General features: G+C 41.2%; 1 protein-coding gene across 4 annotated transcripts in view; it reads left to right on the top strand.

The window, feature by feature from the left end:
* Positions 1–24,610, top strand: part of LOC113437465 (lethal(3)malignant brain tumor-like protein 4) — a 58,289-nt gene extending 33,679 nt beyond the window's left edge. For all 4 annotated transcript variants that reach the window (XM_087939810.1, XM_026702472.2, XM_087939809.1 and 1 more), the window contains exons 15-20: positions 1,145–1,309; positions 2,447–2,581; positions 4,539–4,603; positions 7,525–7,691; positions 12,574–12,636; positions 22,279–24,610. In XM_087939810.1, the coding sequence (XP_087795936.1) occupies positions 1,145–1,309; positions 2,447–2,581; positions 4,539–4,603; positions 7,525–7,691; positions 12,574–12,636; positions 22,279–22,407 (724 nt within the window). In that variant the 3' untranslated portion in view covers positions 22,408–24,610. The remainder of the gene's footprint in view (positions 1–1,144; positions 1,310–2,446; positions 2,582–4,538; positions 4,604–7,524; positions 7,692–12,573; positions 12,637–22,278) is intronic.
* The last annotated feature ends 301 nt before the right edge of the window (positions 24,611–24,911 follow it).

Below are 24,911 nucleotides of genomic sequence, written 5' to 3'. Positions count from 1 at the left end.
TTTCCCCATCTAGCCAAATTTAATGGAGAATTGCTCCTTGCTTTGGAGAAGGAGTTGTGTGTCACAGATTCTTCTCTGATGATAGTAATAATATCGGAATAATAAGGGCAGAATGTATATTCCAGATCTTGGTTGTGTATGGTGTGTGTGTGTGTGTGTGTGTGTGTGTGTGTGTGTGTGTGAAGAGCACACCAAGATGTGTGTCAGAGGTGGTATTAAGCAGGTTCTGACCAGTTCTGGACAACCAGTAGCGGACATTTTGAGTAGTTTGGAGAACCGGAAAATGCCACCTCTGACTGGCCCCACCCCCATCTATTCTCCACCTCCCACTGAGTCCCAGCTGATTGGCTGGATCTTCTTTTGTTGCCCTACACAGGAGAATGGAGCGGGAAAGTAGGTTAGTGGGGTGGGAAGGGAATGGGATTTTGCAGTATCCTCCCCCCAGGAGTGGGGAGAGAATGGAGATTTTACAATAGCCTTCCCCTGCCATGCCCACCAAGCCTCACCCACCAAGCCACACCATGCCGACCAAGCCACGCCCATAGAGCCAGTAGTAAAAATCCCACCACTGGTGTGTGTAGCGATTTTTTAAAAAAAGGTCCAGTAGGAATCTGATGTCATAAATGATTCTATAAATGATAGAGATCCAGCTTGAGAAAATTGAATCCTATTATTTTCAGCATGAAAAACTTTGCTGATGGCTATGAAAAAGAGAAAGCCAGAACCTACTCTTTTTATTCTCCTGCTCTTTCCTTCTAAATTTATTCAAAGTCATTTGTTAAATCGTTCTCTTAACTCTTTGTGCATGCTGCCTCTAGCTAGACCTTTTGATGCTCTATTCCATGCAAGATTTTGCTTTTATTTAATGTTGCTCCCAGCTCTGCCAGATTCTCGGCCTTCCTAAAGAGCACTTGTTTTCTTTTTTTCTCACTAGATCTGAAATGCCCTTCTCTCTCTAGAATTTCTCATTTAGAAAACAATTCGATTCCCTTCCCAAGCTCCATTTGCCTAGTAACCCTATCTTTATTTTGCTCTTGCAGGGTTGATGTGTTATATACTAGCTTGTTTATTTAAGGTAGACTTCTGTTTTTAAAATAATCAGCATATTTTTTGCAATGGAAACATTGTTTTGCTTTTGATGTAGGTTAATTGGCTGCCCTTATTCTGAATCCAGTCGCACCCGAGAGGGTTTGTTACAAGATCGCCTTGGTGGAGAAAAACCCTCACCTGGTAGCAGTGCTCCCAAACCCAAAAAACCTGACATTTCAGCACAATTTACAGATTTGCAAGAAGATTCTCCACAGTCCAGGTGAAGTTGTAGAGTGCATCCTAAGATCTGTTTTACTGTCAGCCATGTTTTATTAAGCTTTTATTTGGTCTAAAAATAAAAGACATTGAGACTGTAGAAAAAAGTACAAAGAAGAGCCACCAGGATGATTAGGGGACTGGAGACTAAAACATATGAAGAACGGTTGCAGGAACTTGGCTTGGCTAGTCTAGTAAAGGGAAGGACCAGGGGAGACATGATAGTAGTCTTCCAATATTTGAGGGGCTGCCACAGGGAGGAAGGGGTCAAGCTATTTTCTAAAGTGCCTGTAGGCCAGACAAGGAAAAATGGATGGAAACTGAACAAGGAGAGATTTAACCTGGAAATAAGGAGAAACTTTCTGACAGTGAGAACAATCAACCAATGGAACACCTTGCCCTCAGAAGTTGTGGGAGCGCCATCACTTGAGACTTTCAAGAAGAGATTGGACTCCTATCTGTCAGAAATGGTGTAGGGTCTCCTGCTTGAGCAGGGGGTTGGACTAGATGACCTACAAGGTCCCTTCCAACTCTGATTATCTGTTATCTTGTCTGACTACTGCAAAAGATTTTCACCATTTTACTGGCTTTTATTCTCTCGTGTCTGTAAATTTGATCCGTAAAGTTTGAGCTGGGCTTTTTGTTTTGTTTTGTTTGCAGCACTGTCCTCCTCTGTGCTTCTCTGGCATTTGGTGGGGAGTGTACAATACAAGTCTAGCTGGGTAAATTGAAATGGTGCAAAGCAATGGTTCTCAACCCTGCAGATCACTGGGGGGGCCACGATGTCACCATAGAGGATCCTCAAAGGCTTGAAGAAATGTTATGATTTAAATCTTGAGTTAAGTCTTGTGGATCCATGGCCATGGTCTGTGGCCACATTTAAAAGGGGCCCGGGGTGAAGAAAGGGTTAACCACTGGTGTAAAGTCTGCAGCGTTCAAACTTTATTGTATGGTGGGATGTTTATTCCAGTATAATTATATCCCAAATGCAAGATTGCCTCAAAGAACTTAATGAGATGAGACTGACATTTGAGCCAGACCTTATCAATCTAGCCACGTGCATGAAAACTCTCCTGGGTCCTCTGGTTTGGAAGTGACAGATATGGATGGATGTATATAGAATGCATATTTTTTTTATCAGAAAATCATCGACGCAAGAAGGAGAGAGGTCGGGGAGAAGTAGCGTTCATAGTTTTTCTGAACAGTCTGAGACCAGCCAAGAGAAAGACTGGGCCAGAGGGGAAACACCTACCATCACGAAAATCAAAGCAAAGGGGTAAGCAAAATGTTTCAGCCAGTCCAACCTATCAAGTTTGAAGAAAGTTTGGAAATAGGTGGGCTGCAGATAAGAAGAGGACTTCATTTGAGCCATGGTGGCGCAATGGTTAGACTGCAGTACTGCGGGCTACTTCTGCTACCTGCCAGCTGCCTGCAGTTTGGCAGTTCGAATCTCACCAGGCTCAAGGTTGGCTCAGCCTTCCATCCTTCCGAGGTGGGTCAAATGAGGACCCAGATTGTTGGGGGCAATAGGCTGACTATGTATACTTCTTAGACAGGGCTGTAAAGCATTGTGAAGCGGTATATAAGTCTAAGTGCTATTGCTATTATTTACAAATGCATGGACTCATTCATTCAATGACATAAATGCATTCAACGTGCTGAAATGCATTCAGTGGATTTATATCCAAACAATCTCAAAATAAATTCAAGTTGCTTCCATCAGTCCTGAAGCCTGTAAAAATGACCATGCCTTTGTGTACTTGCTTTGATCAAATGCCGATTAAAATAAACCTTAATGCAGCTACAGGCCCACAATATCCCTGTTAGTCTTTGAAGCGCCTTCTTCAGGAAATATTTTTAATGGTTATGCAGGTAGTTCTTGACTTACGACCACAAATGAGTCCAACATTTCCATTGTTAATCAAGGCAGTTAAGTGAATTTGCCCCATTTTGCAAACTTTCTTGCCACAGTTCTTAAATGAACCACTGCAGCAACACGGTCATTAAATGACTCTGCTTCCCCTTTGATTTTGCTGGTCAGAAGGTTGCAAAACGGGAGCCTTTCTGGGATCCCACAACCGTTGTAAAAAGATGCCAGTTGCCAAGCATCCAAATTTCAATCATGTGATCCTGAGGATGCTACAATGGTCATAGAGTCTGAAAACTGGTCATAAGTCACTTTTTCAGTATTGTTGTAACTTTGAACACTCACTAACTGAACAGTTGTATGTTAGAAGCAGTTGTATGTTAGGAGATTTATACGTATCTCTAGCCCAACAAAAAAAGAGGGAGATAGCAATATATGTTAGGCAACATTTACAAGCAAAACAGCTATATGCAGACGAGGAGGGTAGGATTTTGATGTTAGAAGTTTATATAAATTATAAGAAAATGTTATTGACAGTGATATATGCGCTGAACGAGAAACAAGAAAAATTTTATACCAAACTGTACAGAAAATCAGTAGAACGAAAATATGAGAACATATGCCTGCTAGGTGATTTCAATGCAATAGCAAATTTAGGAAAAGATTACAATAATGGAAATCTAAGGAAAAAAGGAAAAGGAAAACATTACCAAAAGTATTCTATCAAATGGCGGAAGAATTAGGATTAAAAGATATATGGAGAGAAAGAAATCCAGACAAAAAACAGTCTACTTACTATTCAGCACCACACACCTCATGGTCAAGATTGGATATGTTATGGACAAATGGGGAAATGGAACGTAATATAAAAGAAATAGAAATTGAATCTAACACATGGGCGGACTATAATCCCATTAAAATAATTTGGAAAGGATTGAAAAAAACCAGAAGATGGATGCTAAACAAGGAGATCCTAAAAGAAAAAGAATGTGTTAAGATGATGGAAAAAGAATTGGAGTTCTTTCTGAAGGAAAACAAAAAACAACAAACATCAGTTCCAAACCTATGGGACACGACTAAAGCATATAATCAGGGTCCTAGCAATTTCATATAATACACGTAGATATAAGGGGAAAAAAGGAGAACAAAAAATGTGAGGATGAGGCAAAAGATGTCTTGATGTAGATAACAATGTATAAAGTTTTATGTTTTTAAAATTTGGAAACTTAATAAAATTTATTTTTTAAAAAATAAATGAACAGTTGTAAGTCTAGGACTAGCTGTACTCCCTGGATAAAAACTCTCTCTTTTTTTTTTAATAAACTATACTACTATTTTGTGTTAACACCCACATTTGATTTTGCAGGATTGGCTGTTCACATAGCTATATAAAGCTCCAGCTAGTGAAGCAAGAGACTGATGGGGAAAGAGGTTAGTGCCTGTTGAAACTATTGTGAATTTCTGTGCTGATGGCTTCTAAATGTTGAATAAGGGGGCTCCATGATAACTAGAACCCCATTATTTTGCTCCTTAGTTCAAGTTTGCCTTGATGCGCCTTCCTTTCTTGAATTGTAAGGGCTACTGTTTGTCTCGAAGATCCACCTGAGAGGAAGTGCTCTGTTTCTGCCAGCAATCAGTAGAAACAAATTTAGTCCCCAGAGAATTTGGTCTTCCCTACAAAGATGCTGCTGCTTGAATTGGGAATTTTTAAGAACTTGGTTTCGAGTAGGGAAGCAAAAAAGGAGGATCTATAATAAAATGCTGCTGGGTATTCCTAGCTCTTAACGCTGGGAGATTCTTTTAGGGACTCCAATCAACTTCTAGCATGTTCGGGGAAAAAAATCCCAATTCTGGACTTGAGTGAAACACGTCCCCTTTTTCCTTTTTTAATCCTTCCCATCATGCCGCCTTTTATCATCACCTGATTTTTAAATTGCCCCCAAATGTGCTTCTGATTGAGATAAGTTACTTGGGCCTAATTGTCAACCAGTATGCAGGTAGTCCTCAACTTACAACTGGTTGCTTAATGAACGTTCAAAATTAGGAACGTTTTATGAACCAGGCCAGGTGTGAATCTTTTTAAAACAGAGTTCCCAAACTTTCTGGGTTGGCAAGCACCTTTATGTGTGCACGTGAATGGGACCACGAACGCACACGCAATGCTTGAGATGGCTATAGTGGCCGCATGACACCACGACAGGAGCAGCCCCATGACTTTAGGGCCCAAATTGCGCTCACAGTGACGCTAGTGTGAGTGGAGGGTGTTGTCGGCATTTCAGCAACCCTCCACTCCACCCAGTAACTCTGAGGCAGACATCTTCTCAAAGATTCCTTTTTATTTAGATAGTAAACTGGCACAACTGGGGAATCCCGAATCTGAAAGTTCCGGGCTTCCTTACAATAAGTAAAAACTACAAATCCATGTCTAAGTCCAGTGAATTCCCCCCTCCCACTTTCCCAGGCTCAATTGTGGCAGCTGGAAACATCAAATCTCAATATGGTTTCCAAAGCTGACAGGTGCTCACGTGCACCGGCCAGCCTGGTGGTCAATAGGCCACGGCTCAGGGGTGGAATTCAACCGGTGTTACTACCGGTTCAGTGACTACATTTGCTGCATGCGCATGTAAAAAAAAATCAACTGCCGCCTGGACAGCTGACAAGCGTTGCGCTCGAGTGCATTTGAAAAGCCTCTTTTTTTCCTGCTTTTTCAACCTCAGCTGTACCACACAAAGCAGCTGAGGAAATAAAGGCCAAGTAAGAGCCCGGGCAGGCGGGCCAAACAGCAACAAATACAGAACTGGTTTGATGTCTGCTGCTCTTCAGAGCTACTGGTTCTTGTTCTGACCCAAACCCTTTTTCAATAAGACAAACAAGAACCAAAGGGAACATTAACCTTTTAATCAGTGTTACGAATCCCCAGTTAAAAGACTGCTGCAAACTAATTAACTTTGATAAGCACAAACCTTGCCAAAACTGTACGAGACTGCCAAGAATCACAGATAAGAAATATTTCACAACACAAGAGTCTTCAAATACCAACTTAAAATACTGTAATGTCCACGAGGCTGAGTTTCAAAATGTCTTTGCTTCCTGCAAAGAATGTTCGCTTCACAGCTGGCTTTTATCTTCTTGAAGGAGGGCCCATTACCTTGCAGCCTTACTCCCGAGTCGCCCATGCTGTTGTAACTGCTCTTTCCTATGAGCAATCCTGCATGCACACGCACTTGGCACAGGCTCCTCGGGAACCCCCTCATCGCTGCTGCCAGCCCCCCCAATCTCTGAAGGCAGCAGTCCACTCCCTGATGGTCCTGGCCCCCTCATCTGAGTCCTCGCTCTCCTCAGCCATCTGCACCTGCTGCCAGCTAACCACAACAGTTCCATAGAACCGGGCAGAACCGGTAGCATCCCACCCCTGCCAGGGCTCAGTAGTGGGCCATGGCCCACAGGTTGGGGCCCCCTGTTTTAAAACGCTTGAATTATTTTAAAACCAGGAGTAAAGCTAAGAGAAGTGAAGGGGCAAGCCACAGTCCTTTCCTGTTGCCAGTAGATGTCCCCAGAGCTCTTTCCAGGCAGCGCATCCTGGAAAGAAAGAAAAAAAAAACACTCCCAGTGTTCAGTTATATTGCCTCCTTTTTGTCTGTATGGGGAGGAGGAGGAGGAGAAGCCGAAACCCTAATTAGCCATTATTGTCAATCAAGGAAGGGTTGCTATGCTGCGTCCAGCAATACTTCCTCTTCTCCTTTCTACCTAGCGTCAGGCCCCTGGTTCTTACCGCAGTATGAGACGGCAAAAAACCAAATGATCCCACCTACGTCACATCGGAGGGAAGGGGCGAGGAGGGGCAGAGGGAGAAAAGACCGAACTGCTTTTCCCTTTCTTAGCATCTCCCGGTCCTTTCACTCATGGGGAGCGATGCTCACATCCGGATGAAGCTCCCTGACCATGGAGTCTGGTCTCCTGGGAGTCGGCCAGCGCCTGTCATTATCTGGCACGCTGAGTGCTCTTAGCCGGCTGGGTCGCTGGGAGCAGACCGTAGAGCTGGAATGGTGCCATTAATTTCCAGCTGAAGATGCAGTCACCCAGCCGCCTCCTCTCTGGTAATAGATTGCTGGCAACTGCTCCGGTGTTAGCATCAGGACATCTCTTCACCGCCGCCAGAACAGCCTGGGGTTCTGGTCTCCCTCTTTTTTTCTCTTAGGGGTGGGCGGGAGGGATGTTCTGAAGGAAAGTGATTTCTTGGTTTCCAAAGTGCACCTGAATCAGGGTTAACAGATTTGTTTTTCTTTCCTTCTCTCTCTCTCTCTCTCTCCCTCTCCCTCCACCCCAACCTCCCTCGCTGACCTCCCTGGCAGACACTGCCTTCGCTCTGCAACAGACCCTCCACCAGTCTGTCTTCATGCCTTCCCTGTCTGCCAATCCGACCCACCGTCTCCATCTCTGCTGGGAGCAGCACTGCAAACTGCTGCCGGAGGTCTCAGGCCTCACCGCTAAGAATGTGGCCAAATGGAGCGTGGAAGAGGTAAGTTCTGCTTTTCTTCTCTCTCTCTCTCTCTCTCTCTCTCTCTCTCTCTCTCTCTCTCTCTCTCTCTCTCTCTCTCCCTCCCTCCCTCCCTCCCTCCCTCCCTCTCTCTTTTTCTCCATCTCTCTCTCTGTCTCTCTGTCTCCTTCTCTCTCTCTCTCTTTTTCTTCCTGTCTCTCTCTTCCCCCCACCCCTCTCTCAGTCACTCATCCTTAACCTCCCACAGCCAGCGATTTTGTTCCTTGCTCTGCTGTGCAACGGTGGTTAAATTCGGGAGCAAGGATTAGCCCAGCCGGAACTTTTAACCAGCCAGGATCTGGAATGTATGGATAGATATCGATCCTGGGTGTTGCAGTGAGCCCTCCTCTTGAAGCAGCTGCCCCTTCGGGGGGCCTCCACTGACAATAGCATTTTCTGTGCGTCTCTGGGCTGCTGACTCACTATCCCTTGCCATTGGCCCTGCGCATGCTTGCGTGGCTGTGTCACAAGCCATTCCCACAGTGGAACAGAATTGCTGACACACAGGCTTGTTCTGCCAAGGCTGTCGTTTTATAGCGAAAGCTTATTTGGGGGGTAGCGGGGAGGCTATACATTGTGCTACTTTCCCTTCCAGCTGGTTGGCTTTAGCTGTGCATCCTTACCTATCTCGCACAGTCCATTCGCTTTTTGCATTTTGCTGGGGATTAGAAATGGTTGAGAGAGGGAATTAAACATGGCACTGAATGGTTCTGTTGGGGAGCCTTGCATAGCCACGCAGGTGGATGGAAATCCAACTTCAGTTGGATATTAAATTATGGGCACTACCAAACCAATCATTTTGGAGCTCTTTGCAATTGTGCTGGGAAAAGGAAGGTGAAGTTCAAGAACCCAAGCCTCGCTTTTGGCCCACTGAGTTGTACTGTATATATAGAGGCATAATGCAAAGTTCTTGAAGGGAAAACCTAGGTCCAGCTGGGTCCAACTTCATACCATGCAGATGTGCAGCACCCATCATCTCCAAACGGCACCACCAATGTTGCTGCTGATAGGGATTAGTAAGAGTGAACAGGCTCTGTTTGCATAGAGACCATAAGGCTGGGGGAGGTTTAATTGTTTTCTTTTGAGAGGGTTTCAGGCGGTGTCTTCCAGCTTTGCTGACAGAGCTACTTGGCCACTGTTAATGTCAGCCTCCTCTGAGTATAGACAAAACCTGTTGCAAGTTTGGAATAGTTGCTTTGAGTTTTAAAGTATTTGCACAGATCTGGGAGAGATTAGTTTATAAATGACATTCAATTTATATCTTTTTTTAAAAAAATTATTAATGAAACAACAGAAAGAAAAACATTTAAAAACAATGAACGTGGTGCATACATCCCAACACACCTACTTGTCTTACACTCTCAAATAATACATATAACAAAGAATACAAATTTGCATATATACATAAATGTTAATCGCCATTAATACATTTACTCCTTTCTTTTTTAAAATCAGTGGTAAAACTTCTCCCAGATTTTGTAATAATCAGATTCAGTCCTTTCTTTTAACTCTTGAGTTACTCTTCCCATTTTGGCGCACATCCAAATTTTCCTAATTATTTCCATCTTGTTTGGTATATCATTACCTTTCCATCTTTGGGCAAGGACTAATCTCGCTGCGGTGGTGACATGGACTATTAAATATATTATCTCTTTATTATATTTTCCCACATTGATACCCAATAGAAAAATTTCAGATCTGAATTCTATTTTAATTTTACACATCTCTTCTAACCAATTTCTAATTTTCAGCCAGTATATTTGAACTTTTTCACATTTCCACCATGCGTGGTAGTATGTTTCAATTTCTTTATTGCATTTCCAACATTTAGGGGATAGTTTCAGGTACATTTTTGCAATTTTGATGGTGGAATATGCCATCGATAAAACATTTTGTGTTAAATTTATATCTTGAAACTCTTCTACATTTAACTCATCCTATTCACGTTTATTTGAATGAGGGTCCCATTGAGTTCAACAGATCTTACACGTATGTGAAGAGCATATATTTATCGGCATACTTTTATTTTGATATCAAATGCATCATAATGTTATTGTCTGTCTTACCTATTAGGACTAAGCCAATCTCTATTTTCCACAATGACAAATGTTCAGCCTGCTTCTTGTCTCCTCGGCACACGATCCATTTGTAAACCTATGCACAAATTCTCCTCTACTTCAAAGGAGATGGGAACATGGACCATTGGCAGTGAGGAACATTTATGGTATAAAAAGTTTTCTAAGACCACACTAATATAGTGCCTTTAGCCCTGCAACACAAAGTTAACTTCCACTGATTTTTTAAGAATGCTCATTGTCTAATAAATGTCCCTGGGTGTGTTTCTAACCATTACATCACAAAATAAGATCAGTTTGTTTAGTTTTATGTTTTAGATTTCTAATATAATAGAATCAATGTTATATATTGGCCAGAGCATAATAGCTTTTTGTTGTTGCATATGAAGTCAGAATTTGGCTGAAATGATGTAGATTCAAAAGTGCCTTGGCCAAAGAGTTCACCATCTCTGTCTCAAAAAAGAGAAAGAAAACCTCTTGAATTATATCTATTATATGAATTCAAAAGTGAGGGGGATTTTTTTTTCTAATTTCACGAATCACTGCAACAATGGGAGCGTTAGCAATCACCGAAGCAATCTGCAGGGAACATAACCGATAGTTTGCTTTTTCACCCCACAAGCAAGAGCCGTCTCTTGAAGTTTGTTTGCGTATTTCTCCAAAGCCTTTTAGCAAGTTGTCCAGCTCTTTGAAAGGATGCTTAGTGTCCTTCGTGATAGTATTAATTGTTTGAAACTTGTTTAATTCCTTCTGCAAGAGGCATTAATATGGGAGTAGAAATCTGCTCTTGATCTTCTCTAGGCTGGTTCCTTTTTGTAAAAAATCAGAATAATCCTGCCGTAGCCTACTTAGATTTGTCAAAAAGAAAAGGCATCTTGTTGGGTACCAATTAGCATACTTTGAAACATTTGCTGGAAGGACCAAGAAACTTTTTTTTTTTTGCCTTAGAGATACCGGCAATGGAATTGAATTGTTTTGAAATCTATAAGAAGCAAACTTTAGGATCTTTTTCCTTTTCTTTTTCTATTAGTTTTCATTTTCTTATTGCTGTAGTCTTATTTCAAAATTTGTACTGTTTTTAATTCTGTTGAAAAACATCTTCAGTAAAGTTACATTTTAAAGAAAGAATCAGACTATAAGTAGAGCAGTCTAAAAGTTTCATGTTTTACATCTCTTTCTCCTCGACATTAACCCATTGTGAGTTGGTTATTTCTTTGTGAAAGGAGCAGTTGTCATTGTAACAGGCTTGTCTATACTCTCAGATCCTCTGACTCTAAGCCTCACTGACAATAGAAACTACCTTGAACTAAACAAATTGTCTGCCTAAGTATAAAGAGCCCCATATGGGCCATATGTTTAAGAACCACTATTATCATCATGAATAAATCAGTGTATGTTGGAGATCTGTCCCACTTCTTTGGATTAGATCTGTTTTCTGAGTGCCAAAAGAAAATTGAAATAACTTTAAAAAAATGAAAAGACTCTTTTCATTTTGGAAAGGAAATTGAAAAGAACAGTGCAAGTGGAAAGAATTAAGAATCTGTAATAGATAGATTTATCGAAAGCAAGGAAATAGATAACCACAAAGAGCAGTGATAATGTTACCTAGTCTGGTAATGAAATGTCTGCAAGAAAACCACCAAGTTCAGACCCCATAACTAAGGATTTTAAAGGAAAGAAATGTGGTGTTGTTGTTGTTCTTTTGACATTTAATGGTTCGTCTCGTCCTATTTGTGGAAAGAATGTTGTGCCTGTCATAACTGAGGAGAATTTGGTTTAGATCAGAATGATTCCTATAGGGCAGGGGTCGCCAACCAGTGGGCCAGGGACTGTGAGAAGATTTTGGTGGTCCGCAAAGAAATGTCACCCCCAAAGCAATTAATCCAGGCTTTGGGGGAACACAAGGTTGTGTCATCCACATGGCCTGTGGGCACACAAGGCTTGCGTCGCTTGCCTTGCAAACAACATGAGATTGTGAGAGGAGGGGGGAAAGGGTGAAGGGGGGAAACTTGCCCCTCTCGCCCCGTGCGCCTCACCCCGGCTGGTCACCGGGGTGCTTTTTTCTGCTTCTTTCTTCTTCTGCTTTTGGTTGCACGCAAGGAAAGCAGCAAAAGTCTTTCTTTCTCTCCCCCAAACTCTGCCAGAAATGAGTTTTTGGGACCCTGCAAAGAATCCTGCTCCAAGAGGCTGTGCCAGTGCGACAAGTCTCACCAAAACTCATTTCTGGCAGAGTTTGGGGGAGAGAAAGAAAGACTTCTGCTGCTTCTGCTGCTTTCCTTGCATGAAGCCAAAAGTCTCCCTCTCTCTCCCCCTGAGAACAGAGCTGGAGACGGTATCCTGCGATCCCAAATAAAGAATGATTGATTGGTAGGAAAACGGGGTGGGGAATTTTCCTGCTGACTTTTTGGGGGATTTTCCCAGGGTCTCTGGTCCGCGGGATTTAAAATTATGAGTTTGGTGGTCCCTGAGGTCCAAAAGGTTGGCGACCCCTGCTATAGCGGATGACATAACAAGCTTGCTGGGGCCAATAGAATACTAGTTCCATTGCTGCTATCCGAACTGCATGGTCAAAATAGCTTTGCAGGCTGAGCCAGAAATACTGTACTTACATATTTCTGCCAACCACATATAGTAAGTATAATATATTTTTTTTATTTATAAGCTGCAGGATACTCTGGACCAAGAAAACCCTTTATGTTTACAATATTTTGCTCAAGCTAATGAAATGATCAAGTCGCCGGGTGTCCTTATATAACATTTTTGTTTTTTATTTCTAACATTTTGTCTAGGTGGCTGGCTTTGTTCAGCGTCTGCCCGGTTGCAAAGAACAGGCTGCACTTTTTCGACAAGAGGTGAGTTATCCTGTTTTAGGCTTCCAGAGAATCATAAATCTTCCTGCCCAAGGAATTATCTCAATAACTGTATTGTATACTAAAAATTCTACCAAATTAATCCAGCTTTAGTTCCAGAGAAAGTTCGCAGATGCCTTTTGTAAACCAGATGCATTCTATAAACAAACTGGATCTGCCTACTCTTATTCCTTTCATAGTCATTGGCAAAAGTTGCCACGTAGAATAGGGTTTGATGTCCAGTTGCTTTGAACAGACAGAAACTTGTGTTGGCTTCTAATACCTGTTTTGTACATAAACTTTGCTTTGACTTGCTGGCATGCTCAATTGTTTTCAGTGGACATGTAATCTTGATCTGTATTTGAAAATTGGGACAGTTAAAGTGGTTTACTTCTGTAGAACAGACAACTTGTTTGTAAGATAGGTGCTTTTAGAATGTTGCACCCGTGTTTTTCAGCTTTAAGTAAGATGCTGAATAGTAAAACAGTAGATTGCTATGACCATCTACTGTTGATCAATGGTTCACTCTAAGAACCATTTAGAACAGTGGTCGCCAACCAGTGGGCCAGGGACCACTGGTGGTCTGCGAGAAAATTTTGGTGGTCCGCAGAGAAATGTCATCCCCAAAGCAATTAATCCAGGTTGCGTGGGAACATAAGGCTGCGCCACCCACATGGCCCATGGGAACATAAGGCTTGTGTTGCTTGCATTGCAAACAACATGAGGTAGTGAGGGAAGGGGGGAAAAGGGAAAAGGGGCGAACTTGTCCCACTTGCCCAATGTGCCTCGCCTGGCCACCGGGCTGCTTCTTTCCGCTTCTTTCTTCTTCTGCTTTTGGCTGCATGCAAGGAAAACAGCAAAAGTCTTTCTTTCTCTCCCCCAAACCCTGCCAGAAATGAGTCTTTGGGACCCTGCAAGGCCTCCTGCTCCAAGAGGCTGTGCCAGTACAACAAGTCTCACAAAGACTCATTTCTGGCGGAGTTTGAGGGAGAGAGGTAGGTTCATTTATTCTCATATTCTTAGAGAAATCAGGAATAATGTCCCAAATTTAGTGGAGAGATCTTTCATTATTCATGTAGTTTACTACTGTTCTCAACTATTCATTTCCACGTGCTAGAAACAGGCTGTATATAAACAATCGTGTTATTTTTCATCAGCCTAAAAAATGCAATGGCATTTCTGCCCTGCTCAGTGGCTTTCAGAGTTTGGAAAATCTTTTATTTCTAGAAATTAAGTCTATACCAAAATAATGTAGAAACTATTTATCTTACAGCTCAGGGTTTACATTTGGCCAAGCATGACAATTGCAACATTATTCCGATAACCGTGGAAAGATGCAGAAAAACGAACCTAGGCTGCAGCGTCAATCTCTCTCAGCGGTCCTGAAATGGATAGATCTCGGGTTTTATAGTTGGCAGTGGACCCCTGTAGCATTCCAGATGGGCAAAGTTATGTAGTATGGTTCAGGATGGGCACAGTTTGAATTCCAGAGGTCGTGCCAAAAGGACTAGAAAATGTTGTTAGGTCAAACTCTATAAAAAGGAAAACCAGGTGGTCAAAAAACGAGGTGCAGGTACGAGTTTATGTTTCAGAAATGAGTCGTTTACTCAGACATGGCTGTTTGATGAAGAACAAGTTGTTTGTCTTTGGAATTGGTTCTGAAGCCAAGAAACAGAAGCTGGCATCTGGGACAACAGCATCGGAATAAACGAAAGCACACAACTCACTCTGATGGGCCTCTGGCTGACAAACAGCAGTAGAAGTGTAACAGCAGTGAAGTCACTTAAGCATCCTTAGCTTTGTTGTATAGGCTTGTAGTAGAAGAGGGGTGTCAAACTGGATTTCTTCGAGGGCTGGATCAGCATTGTTATTCTTCTCCGTGGGCAACCCAGGGGGGAGAGGTGGGGGGAAAGAGACGGGATGGATGCCTCCTGCATCACCCTGCCAGCCAAAACAGGGTACCGAGGCCCCGGCGGGGCACTTTGCCGTTTTGCCCTCAAAGTGTTGCAAGAGGCCAAAAATGGGGTGCTGGGGGCCACGCACAGCCCCTTCACGCCCCTTTTTTGTTGGCAAAGTGCTGCAGAAGACCGTCCAGGCTGAAAACCGGGAGCAGGGGGGGCCATGTGCGTTCCCCGAGCCCTGGTTTGACGGTGGGATGATCCTTTGCTATTTCCAGGTCGGCCCTGTGGATCGGCCTGCAGATTTAAGGACCCTGCAGGCCTTGAGTTTGACACCCCTGTAGTAGAGCATTGCAGAAAACATGTAACATTACTAGCCAAGCAAGGCTGTTGTCCACGATTATCACTCAGTAGTATAGAAAAATTGAGGCAGGCATTTATGGGATAAGCAGCTATAATAACAAATCAAATGCTATCAGTACAAAGCTGGACTTAATCTGCAAAACATTTTGCTATTTGGAATTGAACCCATAGGGGGACTCAGACATAAATTAATAAAAGCAGGGAAGAATTTATAAGAAGGAAACAGGTGTTTTTGCATGTAAAACCAGATCCTGAACATCAGGCTTCAGAAAGCAAAAATTTGTAGGGCCCCTCATTCTACACCTTGTATGAAGTAGATGCAGTTCTCATCAGCCTATTAAAAATGTTGGACTGGAGTGAAATCTATTTTAAGAAAGAGACTTGGCTTGGACTAAGATGTAAATGGCAGAACTGCTGAACTCTGCTATAATAGCCCATTAGGAGCAATTGAGCTGCCCAAGCATATTATGTTTAAATAAATAACTTTAGGCCCCTGCACGTAGGGGTGCTTTCAGTTTAATTTTTATTTTTATTTCCTAAATGACAACAGCGGAAGGAAAAGCAATTCGTGAAAATGATAAAAGGTATCCAAAAGGATTGGGAAAAATGGCTAGTGAGGCCTAGCCAGAGATTATGGTGTTTTGTTTTTTTTAATGAAGTCGTATTCTGAAACAGTGTCTCTAGATAGCAGGGCTTTGATAGTCCACAGGTTGAAAAGAAATTGAAAAGTAACCACTACAACAGGTGTGTCAAACTTAATTTCATTGAAGGCCGCATGAGGGCTGTGGTTGACCTCGGGGGTGGGGGGGGCATGGCCAACTGGGCAGGTGTGGCCAGCTTGACACCACTTACTGGATGTGGCCAACTGGATGGCACTCCCCAAACTGCTACCATGTTTCTTTTGCATTGGGTAGACCGGGCCGAAGCAATGTGGACTGGCCCCTTACATTTTCCAGGACAGCCCCACCAGGCCGGATTCAATCACATCGCGGCCCAGATCTGGCCCTCAGGCCTTGAGTTTGACACCCCTGCTCTACAATATTAGCTCTGCATGATTAGAATTTGGGGGCCTATATAGTATAATAGCAGTGTACATAAAAGGAGATATCTGTTATGCCCTTTGGGCACTGGCAGTGGGACCAAGAGAATCTTAGTGAAGAGATCAGAATCCCTACATTGCTCTTAATTAAAAAAAAATATCCCTCAGTCCAGTGGTGGGATTCAAATTGTTTTACTACCAGTTTGGTGGGCGTGGCTTGGTGGGTGTGCTTTGCCTAACATGCGCCACAGATTTCCCCACACCGGGGCGGGTGGGAGGACCGATCTTGTGCGTTTCTTTTCTTTCTCCTCTCAGCTGATTGTCCAGACAAGAGCATGAAGTGGTTTTTAAAAAGGTAATATAAATGCAGACTTTCCAATGTAGATAAGGAAATTTAACCACATTTAATCACAAGTAGTCCTCCACTTACAACCACAATTGAGCCCAAAATTTCTATTGCCAAGCGAGACAGTAATTAAGTGTGTTTTGCTGCATTTTACCACCTTTCTTGCCATAGTTGTTAAGTGAATCATGGCAGCTGTTAAGTTAGCAGCACAGTTGTAAAGTGAACCTGGCTTCCCCGTTGACTTTGCCTGTCAGAAGGTAACAAAAGGGGATCACGTGACCTTGGGACTCTGCAACCGTCATAAATACGAGTCAATGGCCAAGCCTCTGAATTTTGATCACGTGACCATGGGGATTCTGCAGCAGTCATAAGTGTGAAAAATGGTCATATGTCACTGTTTTCAGTGCTGTTGTAACTTCAAATATTCACTAAAATTGTTGTACAAGGTCTACTTGTGCTGTGTACTGTTTTATGGAATCCACTTTATTTATCTGGTTCCTGTTTTTTAAGACCCATTAGAACCAGAGCTTTGCGAAAGTTTGATCTTGTGATGATGCAGAGTGTAACACAAATGTAACAAAATCCAAAACATAAATAAATGTCCTTTAATGCCTCCAACTTGGCCCCACTGTACAATAATTCTCAGTTGGAGATAAAATGTATTCAGAAATAGTCGTCAAAAGAAAGCAATACAGTCCAAACTTAATGAGCAGATAGAGGTGAACTAAAAAACTAAAACAAACTACAATGAAGGACCAGGATAAGTAATTACCAACTTCAAGGAGATAACAAGGCACAGTCTGTTGGAAGAATGCCAACCAAGATAACTTCAGCCCCAAATAACACATGCTTTGCTTCTGGCAATGTTGTTTTAACCGTCTCTCTTATGTACTATTCTCCCCAGCTGCAACCAATGAGGGGGATCATGGCCGCTTCCTCTCTTGTTGCCTTCTCCGTTCCTCCCTGCGTGTCCTAGGATGAAGGAGGATGGGCCTGGTTCTTCCTCTGACTGCCCAGCCAGCCTCTGTCCCTCCCCAGCCTCCTCCACAACCTCTGGAGCCCCACCTTCACTCCCTGTCGGCTGTTCCTCCTCTCCCTCAGAGTCTGACTCTTAACAAGGACATGACAGATCTCCGTACATACATTTGCAGAATCTATTATTTTGGGCGTTTAAAGTTTGTCATCTTAAGCATACCATTTAGCTTTATGAAATATTGTTCTTTTCTCTAATGAAAAGGGATTGTAATGCTGAGTGTTTTATGTATACACACACACACACACACATATATATACATATATATATATATACATATATTTAAAAATGACTGCTCACATTTGTTTGATGTTCCGTATCTAAGCTGAAAAGCATATTGCAATGTACAGATTGGGGACTTGAGTTAGATACTTAAAATACATTTTTAGTTGAACCTGCTTAAAAAATTCAGTCACACACCATCAGTTTCAAATTTTCCAATTTCGGTGTTATAATTACCAAGAAGTATGTTAAGCAAAAAATTTGAAGACAGTTTCTTCCTTCTCGATTCTCTGTTTTGTCCATATGGATACCAGATTTGCACATTGATCTGTATGCATAATAGTACAAAGTTTAGGCTTTTAGTTGGAAGACCTGCCCATTTTGTACCAAGCTTTGCAACAAGCCAAGATACCCCTACATTTCTCCCCACCTATCCAAAAAGGGAATAAAAAGACCAAAACACCTGCCCTCCAGCAATCACCACCCAGATGAGCATAGATCAGGGGTCTCCAAAACTTGGCAACTTTAAGACTTACGGACTTCAACTCCCAGGATGGTTGGAGAATTCTGGGTGTTGAAGTCCACAGGTCTTAAAGTTGCCACGTTTGGAGACATCTGGCATAGATTAACCCCAAGATTAACATCAAACCAACAGTCAAGTAAACAATACCCAATCAAGAACAATACCCCAAACAAGCCAACAATAAGCAGCTCCAGAAACTCCGACAACACTGACAGTGTAAGCCATTAGAATATAAACTGCACGCAAACCCCACTCCTTACTAACACTAATGATGTTAGCCAGTTAGGATTATGAAACGTCTGCAAGAAAGCAACCAAGCTCAGAGAGCACCAAGGACCTCTCATTTCAACCCTGAGCTACAAATATTCTCCTTTATGGATATTTTTTTCCAGATTTCATCTAAATACCCCAGAAGTTGCTTCTTGTTCTTTTCCTCTAACATGGTTGTAATTTGGTTGTCTTAGATGACTAGGTTCCAAATGGAATGTACCTCATTTATAACCAAGATCAACTAAGTTTTTGAGTACCAACAATTTACTTTTCCTATACTTTCTCAAAAGCAAGTCTTCCTCTGGAGACCTTTCTCCACACTCTTGATGTTTGAAGGGTTATGGCTTTCTATCTCCATTCTGCCGGTTTCATTAATTCGAATCTGTGCTTATTCTGTTACTATTTGGGTCAAGGAAAATTACATAATTTCTCCTTAATATTTTGCTAAATGGGTCACAGCCCCTTACTAGGCTATGTTATGACCTAATTAAGCAGTCATGCCTTGTGGGTAATCAAAGTCATTTGATAAAGACCATGACCTCTTCGTGGCCACGTTGAAAAATCTGTTGTCCTCAAGTCAACTGATTTTCCATCTGACTGATCTCTTTGCTGCTCTTTCATTTCAAATAAACTACACAGTGCCACAATGAAGATGTTGATATATCACAGTGTTTTGGCCAACCAACCATCCTCTGCACTCTTTAAGCTCAATGATAATTTATCATGATTAGGATCTTCAAGGATGTTCAGAACTGAGACAAATTTAGATTTCAATATTAAACAATATCACGTGTTATGGAGTGGAGGAAAATACAGGAAAGGGAAATGTTGGTGAAATAGACTTGAAACTAACCAGAGGAGCCACAGTCATGGTGATTAAGAGCTTTGAATATCTGGACCTACTGAAGCAAGAGGCAAAGATTCCAGGCTCCCAGTTTGTCAATCTAGAGCCATTTAGGGTCTGCAATTTTTTTCCCCTGGTTTTACATTTTAGTGCTATATGTTTAATGTGTTTTATAGATTTATATTTTTAGGCTATAAACTGCAGGAAGTTCACATAGCTTATAATGGACTTCATAATTATGGACTATATTGTATTATTTACAGTGTAATTATAAATACATCCAACCCTGTCAGAGGGTTATGACAAATAATGAGCCTTCCCAAAATAGAACACAAAGGCTGGCAGAACATATTCTGCCAAGCAAACAAATCAGATAACCATGAGGTGGCAGCAAAAACCTAGTTTTGTGTGTCTCTTTGCTGCCCTTTAGTGGTCATTTTGATTTTGCAACCTTGGACAGGGAGCTCCAGTAAAGCCATTAGCACAATGGTCATTATTTAATCAAGAATCAAGCTTTCTTTAAAATTCTGTCTCAAAGTCATGGTTCAGCATGATATGTGTACCCAGTCAATGAAGTGTGAATAAGATATATGTATATATATATTAAAAAGAAAGGATCTGAAAAAAGAGAGGTAAGATAGTTTTATTGTGCTATATTGCTATCCAGCTTTCTTCACAGATTAATTCCGAAAACTGCAAACTTAACAACCACTTTTAAAGTGATGAATTGGTCCATATAATTTAAGTAAATGTTAGCCCAGCAGTTTAGCCAAAAAACCGGGTACAGGTAGAATTTTGCCCTTTTCTCCTACAATAATGCTATATATCAAAACAAGAGAAGAAAAAATTAGTTAACATCACAGGAAGCAGATATAATCCAAGCAAGGTGCTCTGCAATTTTTAGAGACTGCACAAACAGCATGTATTGTGATAACCTTAGCCTAACACTTATTGGCAATTATGCATCGATTGTTGTTGTTGTTAGTTGCGAAGTCATGTCCAACCCACCACAACCCCATGGACAACGTTCCTCCAGGCCTTCCTGTCCTCCACCATCCCCCGGAGTCGATTTAAGCTCACTCCGACTGCTTCAGTGACTCCATCCAGCCACCCCATTTTCTGTCGTCCTTTTCTTCTTTTGCCCTCAATTGTTCCCAGCATTAGGCTCTTCTCCAGTGAGTCCTTCCTTCTCATTAGGTGGCCAAAGTGTTTGATATGAATAGATAATGCTAATCAACTTTATAAGTGCTAATTGTGGTCATTTGGACAGCATGTGTAATATTATCAGAATGGTTTTTGAGTCCTTCGCGATGTTTGTTTATTTATTTATTTATTTGGTTTGGTTTGTCAATTGCTCACAAGATAATAGGTATAAGTAAAAACATAGTTATGAATACATATAAGAAAAATAAAAGAAACAATAGGACAGGGACGATAGCCACGTTGGTGCGCTTATGCACGCCCCCTACAGACCTCTTAGGAAAGGGGTGAGGTCAATAGTACTTAGTCTAAGGTTAAAGTTTTTGTGGTTTGGGGAAGAAACCACAGAATCAGGTAGAATATTTCAGACATTGACCACTCTGTTGCTGAAGTTGTATTTCCTGCAATCAAGTTTGGTGCGATTAACCTTGAGTTTCTATCTGTTGTGTGCTCTTGTGTTGTTATGGTTGAAGCTGAAGTATTCATTGACAGGTAGGACATTGCAGTGATTTTATATACTAAACTTAGATTGGACCGAAGGTGGCGTAGTATTCTGCAACGAGTAGAGGAGTAGAGAACTCTTCTTGTGAAATATCTCTGGACTTTCTCAACTGTGTTAATATCAGATACGTAATGTGGGTTCCAGACTGATGAGCTGTATTCGAGTATTGGTCTAGTAAATGTTTTGCATGCTCTAGTTATTAGTGTAATATTACCAGAGAAAAAGCTACGTAAGATTAGGTTAACAACTCTTGATGCCTTTTTGGCTATGTAGTTACAGTGGGCTCTAGCACTTAGGTCATTAGAGATGAGTACTCCAAGATCCTTGACAGAGTTTGGATCATCAACAAGGTCTTGACTATTCAGCCTGTATTTTATTTTCTGATTATTATTTTTTTGCCAATATGTAAGACAGGGCATTTATTTGTTGAGATTTGAAGTTGCCATTTGTTTGACCATTCTGATACACAGTCAAGGTGGTGTTGAATAGCTTTACATCGTCAGTGAAGAGAACGCAGTTGCTCTTAATATGATCACGGAGGTCATTTATGTACAGTATGAAAAGAGTTGGTCCTAGAACACTGCCTTGGGGGACACCACTGTTGACAACAGGTACAGAATTTGATAGGATGCTCCCAATTTTGACCATTTGTTGTCTGTTTGACAGGAATGTTTCTATCCAGTTATGCAGGTGTCCAGAGATACCATAAGATTTTAGTTTTAGGAGTAGTTTGTCCTATACCACTGAATCAAAGGCTTTATAGAAGTCTATGTAGATTGAGTCTATTGCTTTGCCCTGATTGAGTTGTGTAGTCCATGTGTTTTTGCAGTGTAAGAGTTGCAGATTGCAGGATAATTTTTTTCTGAAACCATATTGTTTATTAGAGAGTAGGTTGTTTGTCTCTAAGTGAAGGATAATGGATTAGTTAATAATTGATTCCATGACTTTACAGGTGATGCAGCATAAAGAGATTGGTCTGTAATTTTCAACTAGGCTGGGGTCTTCCTAGAATTATTTTCCTACTTACTCTGTTAGACAAAACAAGGAAATGAAAAAACTTCTATATTTTCTACCAAGAATCCCACAATCCATTTATGCAAAGGGTTTATCATCCAAAGGGTTGAAGTACATTTGAGGATATGAATGTGGAAAGGGAAGATATTAAACATGCAAGCAGCTTCATATGTCATTCCAAACATAGGATGTTAATGGTCCCTGGTGATTCAGTTCAACTTTTAAAACATCTCCCCAAATTAGGGCTTATTGTAATATATGACTAGGCAGTCATAACTACCAATTGCCATTCTTGGTGCCCTTCACTTGCTGTTACCTTTAAGGATGTAGGAGCTGGGTTCCCTCAGTCAACACACTAACTCCATTGTTCTTTTTTTCCCCTGTTCTGCAGCAAATTGACGGCGAAGCCTTTCTTCTCCTCAATCAGTCAGACATCGTTAAAATCCTTAGCATCAAACTGGGGCCTGCATTGAAAATCTATAATGCAATCCTCATGTTTAAGACAGCAGAAGAAGACTGATGGAGAGATTTCCCCTGGGGGGCCATGGGGACAGAGCTGTGAAGGACCTGCAAGTGCAGCTTAGTGGCAAAGCGCCCAACCTCCTGTTTGTTCCTAAAGACTGAGTTGATTGGAAACTCGGAAAGAAAATGGCCAGATCGTATTGCACACGGTTGTGGATAGAAAATACTGAAAGCATTCTGAAATTCAGTCCCATTGGCAGCTTGGAACGGATGTGATGGCTTCCCTTCTAGGAAGAGATGTTTATTATTTTTTTTCTCCTAATTGAATTTGGATATGGTTATATTGATCTTTTGTAAAGATCTTGATGATGCCTCTAGTTATAAGAGGAATCCTGAGTATTTCTATTGATGGGAAGCTAAGTTCAAGCAAACTCACTTACCTATTATAGTGCCTAACAGAGAGTCCGGCTCACCACTGGAGTGCTTCTAAACTTACAACTGGGATTAAGAGAGCAAGGGAAGAGTGAGATACTTCAAAGCAGTGCAGATGAATTACTCATCAAAGTCCTTTGTTAGTAGCTGGTTAGTTTTAAACCTTGTCCTTGCATCTTGTTTAGCTATTTAAATATTGGCAATTAATATTCGATGAATTGGAGAAATGAGGTCCATCTCCAAGTAGATGAATTTTCAGGTTATTATGCCTGTTTTGCACACTGCACAATTTCAGAGTTCAAAATATTAAATTAAAACTCTTAAATGAAGACCACTGGATATGGTTCCACTGGAAGATAGACCAACTATTTAGCTATAGGATCATAGTAGCAAAACTATGAGACTATGTGTTTTCTGTAGTTTTTTTTTTAACTTCCTATCTTCCTGCAGGTCAGTGCAAGGTAGAATGAGATTATGTATAAAAAGGCACATCCACCTTTGTTGCAATATGTATTTCTGGCAAGGTTTATGGGAGGTTTTGTAAAACAAGTACTAACAGTCCCCATTTCTTTGTTTTGAAAGTACTACTGTTTTACAAACAGGTATATTAGCTTGAACATATTCTCATTTTAAGTCAGAAAGAGCTAAGCAGACTGGCCACAGACCATTGCCTGTCATTTCAGTTGGGCTTTTGTCAAAGAGTTTCTTGGGTCTTGCTGAAATATAAAATGTATTCCATCTTCATAGCAGTAGTGCCAGTCCTAAGCCTAATCCCTTCATATTTGTCCTATGGATCTAAGGAAGTCTTTTGTGCCACAGTGCAGGAAAAAAATGAAAATGTTTTACCCCAACATTTCTCAGTTTTGAGAATAAAATCCAAATATTTTATTCTGCAAGAGCAGGATCTCCAAACTTGGCAACTGAAAGATTTGTAGACTTCAGCTTCCAAAATTCCCCAGCCATCCATGCTGGGTGGAATGCATTTTACATTTCATGCTGGCTGGGAAATTCTCGGAATTGAAGTCCACAAGTCTTCAAGTTGCCAAGTTTGGAGATCCCTGTGCTAGAGGATACTCTGTGGGAGATTTTGATAGAGCAAAGCCAGTTGGTTAGATGAGAAAATGAAAACTAATGTAAGTCATCAACAGAACATGAAAATGGACCAATATGGCAGAAGCCTGCTATGGTCTTCTAAAAGGACAGCACAATTTTGAAAACCGATTCATTTGTCATGATATTTTGTGCAAGTGATGATTGAGTAAGTATTCTTTACATCTAACACTATTCAGATTTTTTTTTTCATGAACCACCTACGCATAACTTGCAAACAAGGCATTCTTTCTTAATGGCACATAAGCTGCTCTTCCTATGACAAGTATATTGATTGACCTGGTGATTTGCAAGCAAGAATTCTTGAACTAATCAAATGAGGTCTTTTATTTATTTTGTATGATGCCACTTGTTGGTTGGGTGAACATCAGTCTCTAAAGGCTTTTGGGTAGCATAAAAATGCTGCTGTTCAACTGTGTCACATCCCTTTCTAAAGCCTGAGCTAACAAGGGATGTATGTTTTCCAGTGTTTTGGTGGCAGTGCCCTTTTTGGTAATTTGTCATTGGCTTTACAAGTGAATATGAAACCAGCCTTATAAATGAATTCGAGCGAAAACAGGAATGATGTTGGCATTTGAGTTACAGCCTCTTCACAGCTTATCTCTGCTTCTGATTTTCCAAATTTGTAAGACTCCCTTCCTAAAGTCAAGGTGACACACAAACAAATGTGGAAATATTGCACAATCTGAACAATATTGAATAAATCTGCAGTGGCAATATGTCTCGTATCTTTCTATTTGTATATAAATCATTAAAAGAATATAAGCCTTACCTACACCAGTCATTTAAGGACAAGGATTGAGAGACTCAACAAGAAGATGCTGATATGCCATAATCCCATATTCCTCAACCTTGGCAGTTTTAAGATGCTGGCTGGAGAATTCTGGGAGTTGAAGTCCAAAAGTCTTGAAGTTGCTGAGGTAATGAAACATTGCCATAGACAAATGCATTGAATAGTAACCCTGCATAGCTTCTCTTCTACCAGGAGAGCATTTTTTAAAAAGCAATTTTAAAGTGATG

This window comes from Pseudonaja textilis, chromosome 10, assembly GCF_049901715.1.
Source record: "Pseudonaja textilis isolate UNSWEBS1 chromosome 10, rPseTex1.2, whole genome shotgun sequence".
NCBI lineage: Eukaryota > Metazoa > Chordata > Lepidosauria > Squamata > Elapidae > Pseudonaja > Pseudonaja textilis.
Note: the sequence above shows the minus strand (reverse complement) of the source record. Positions and strands in the feature narration are given on the sequence as shown.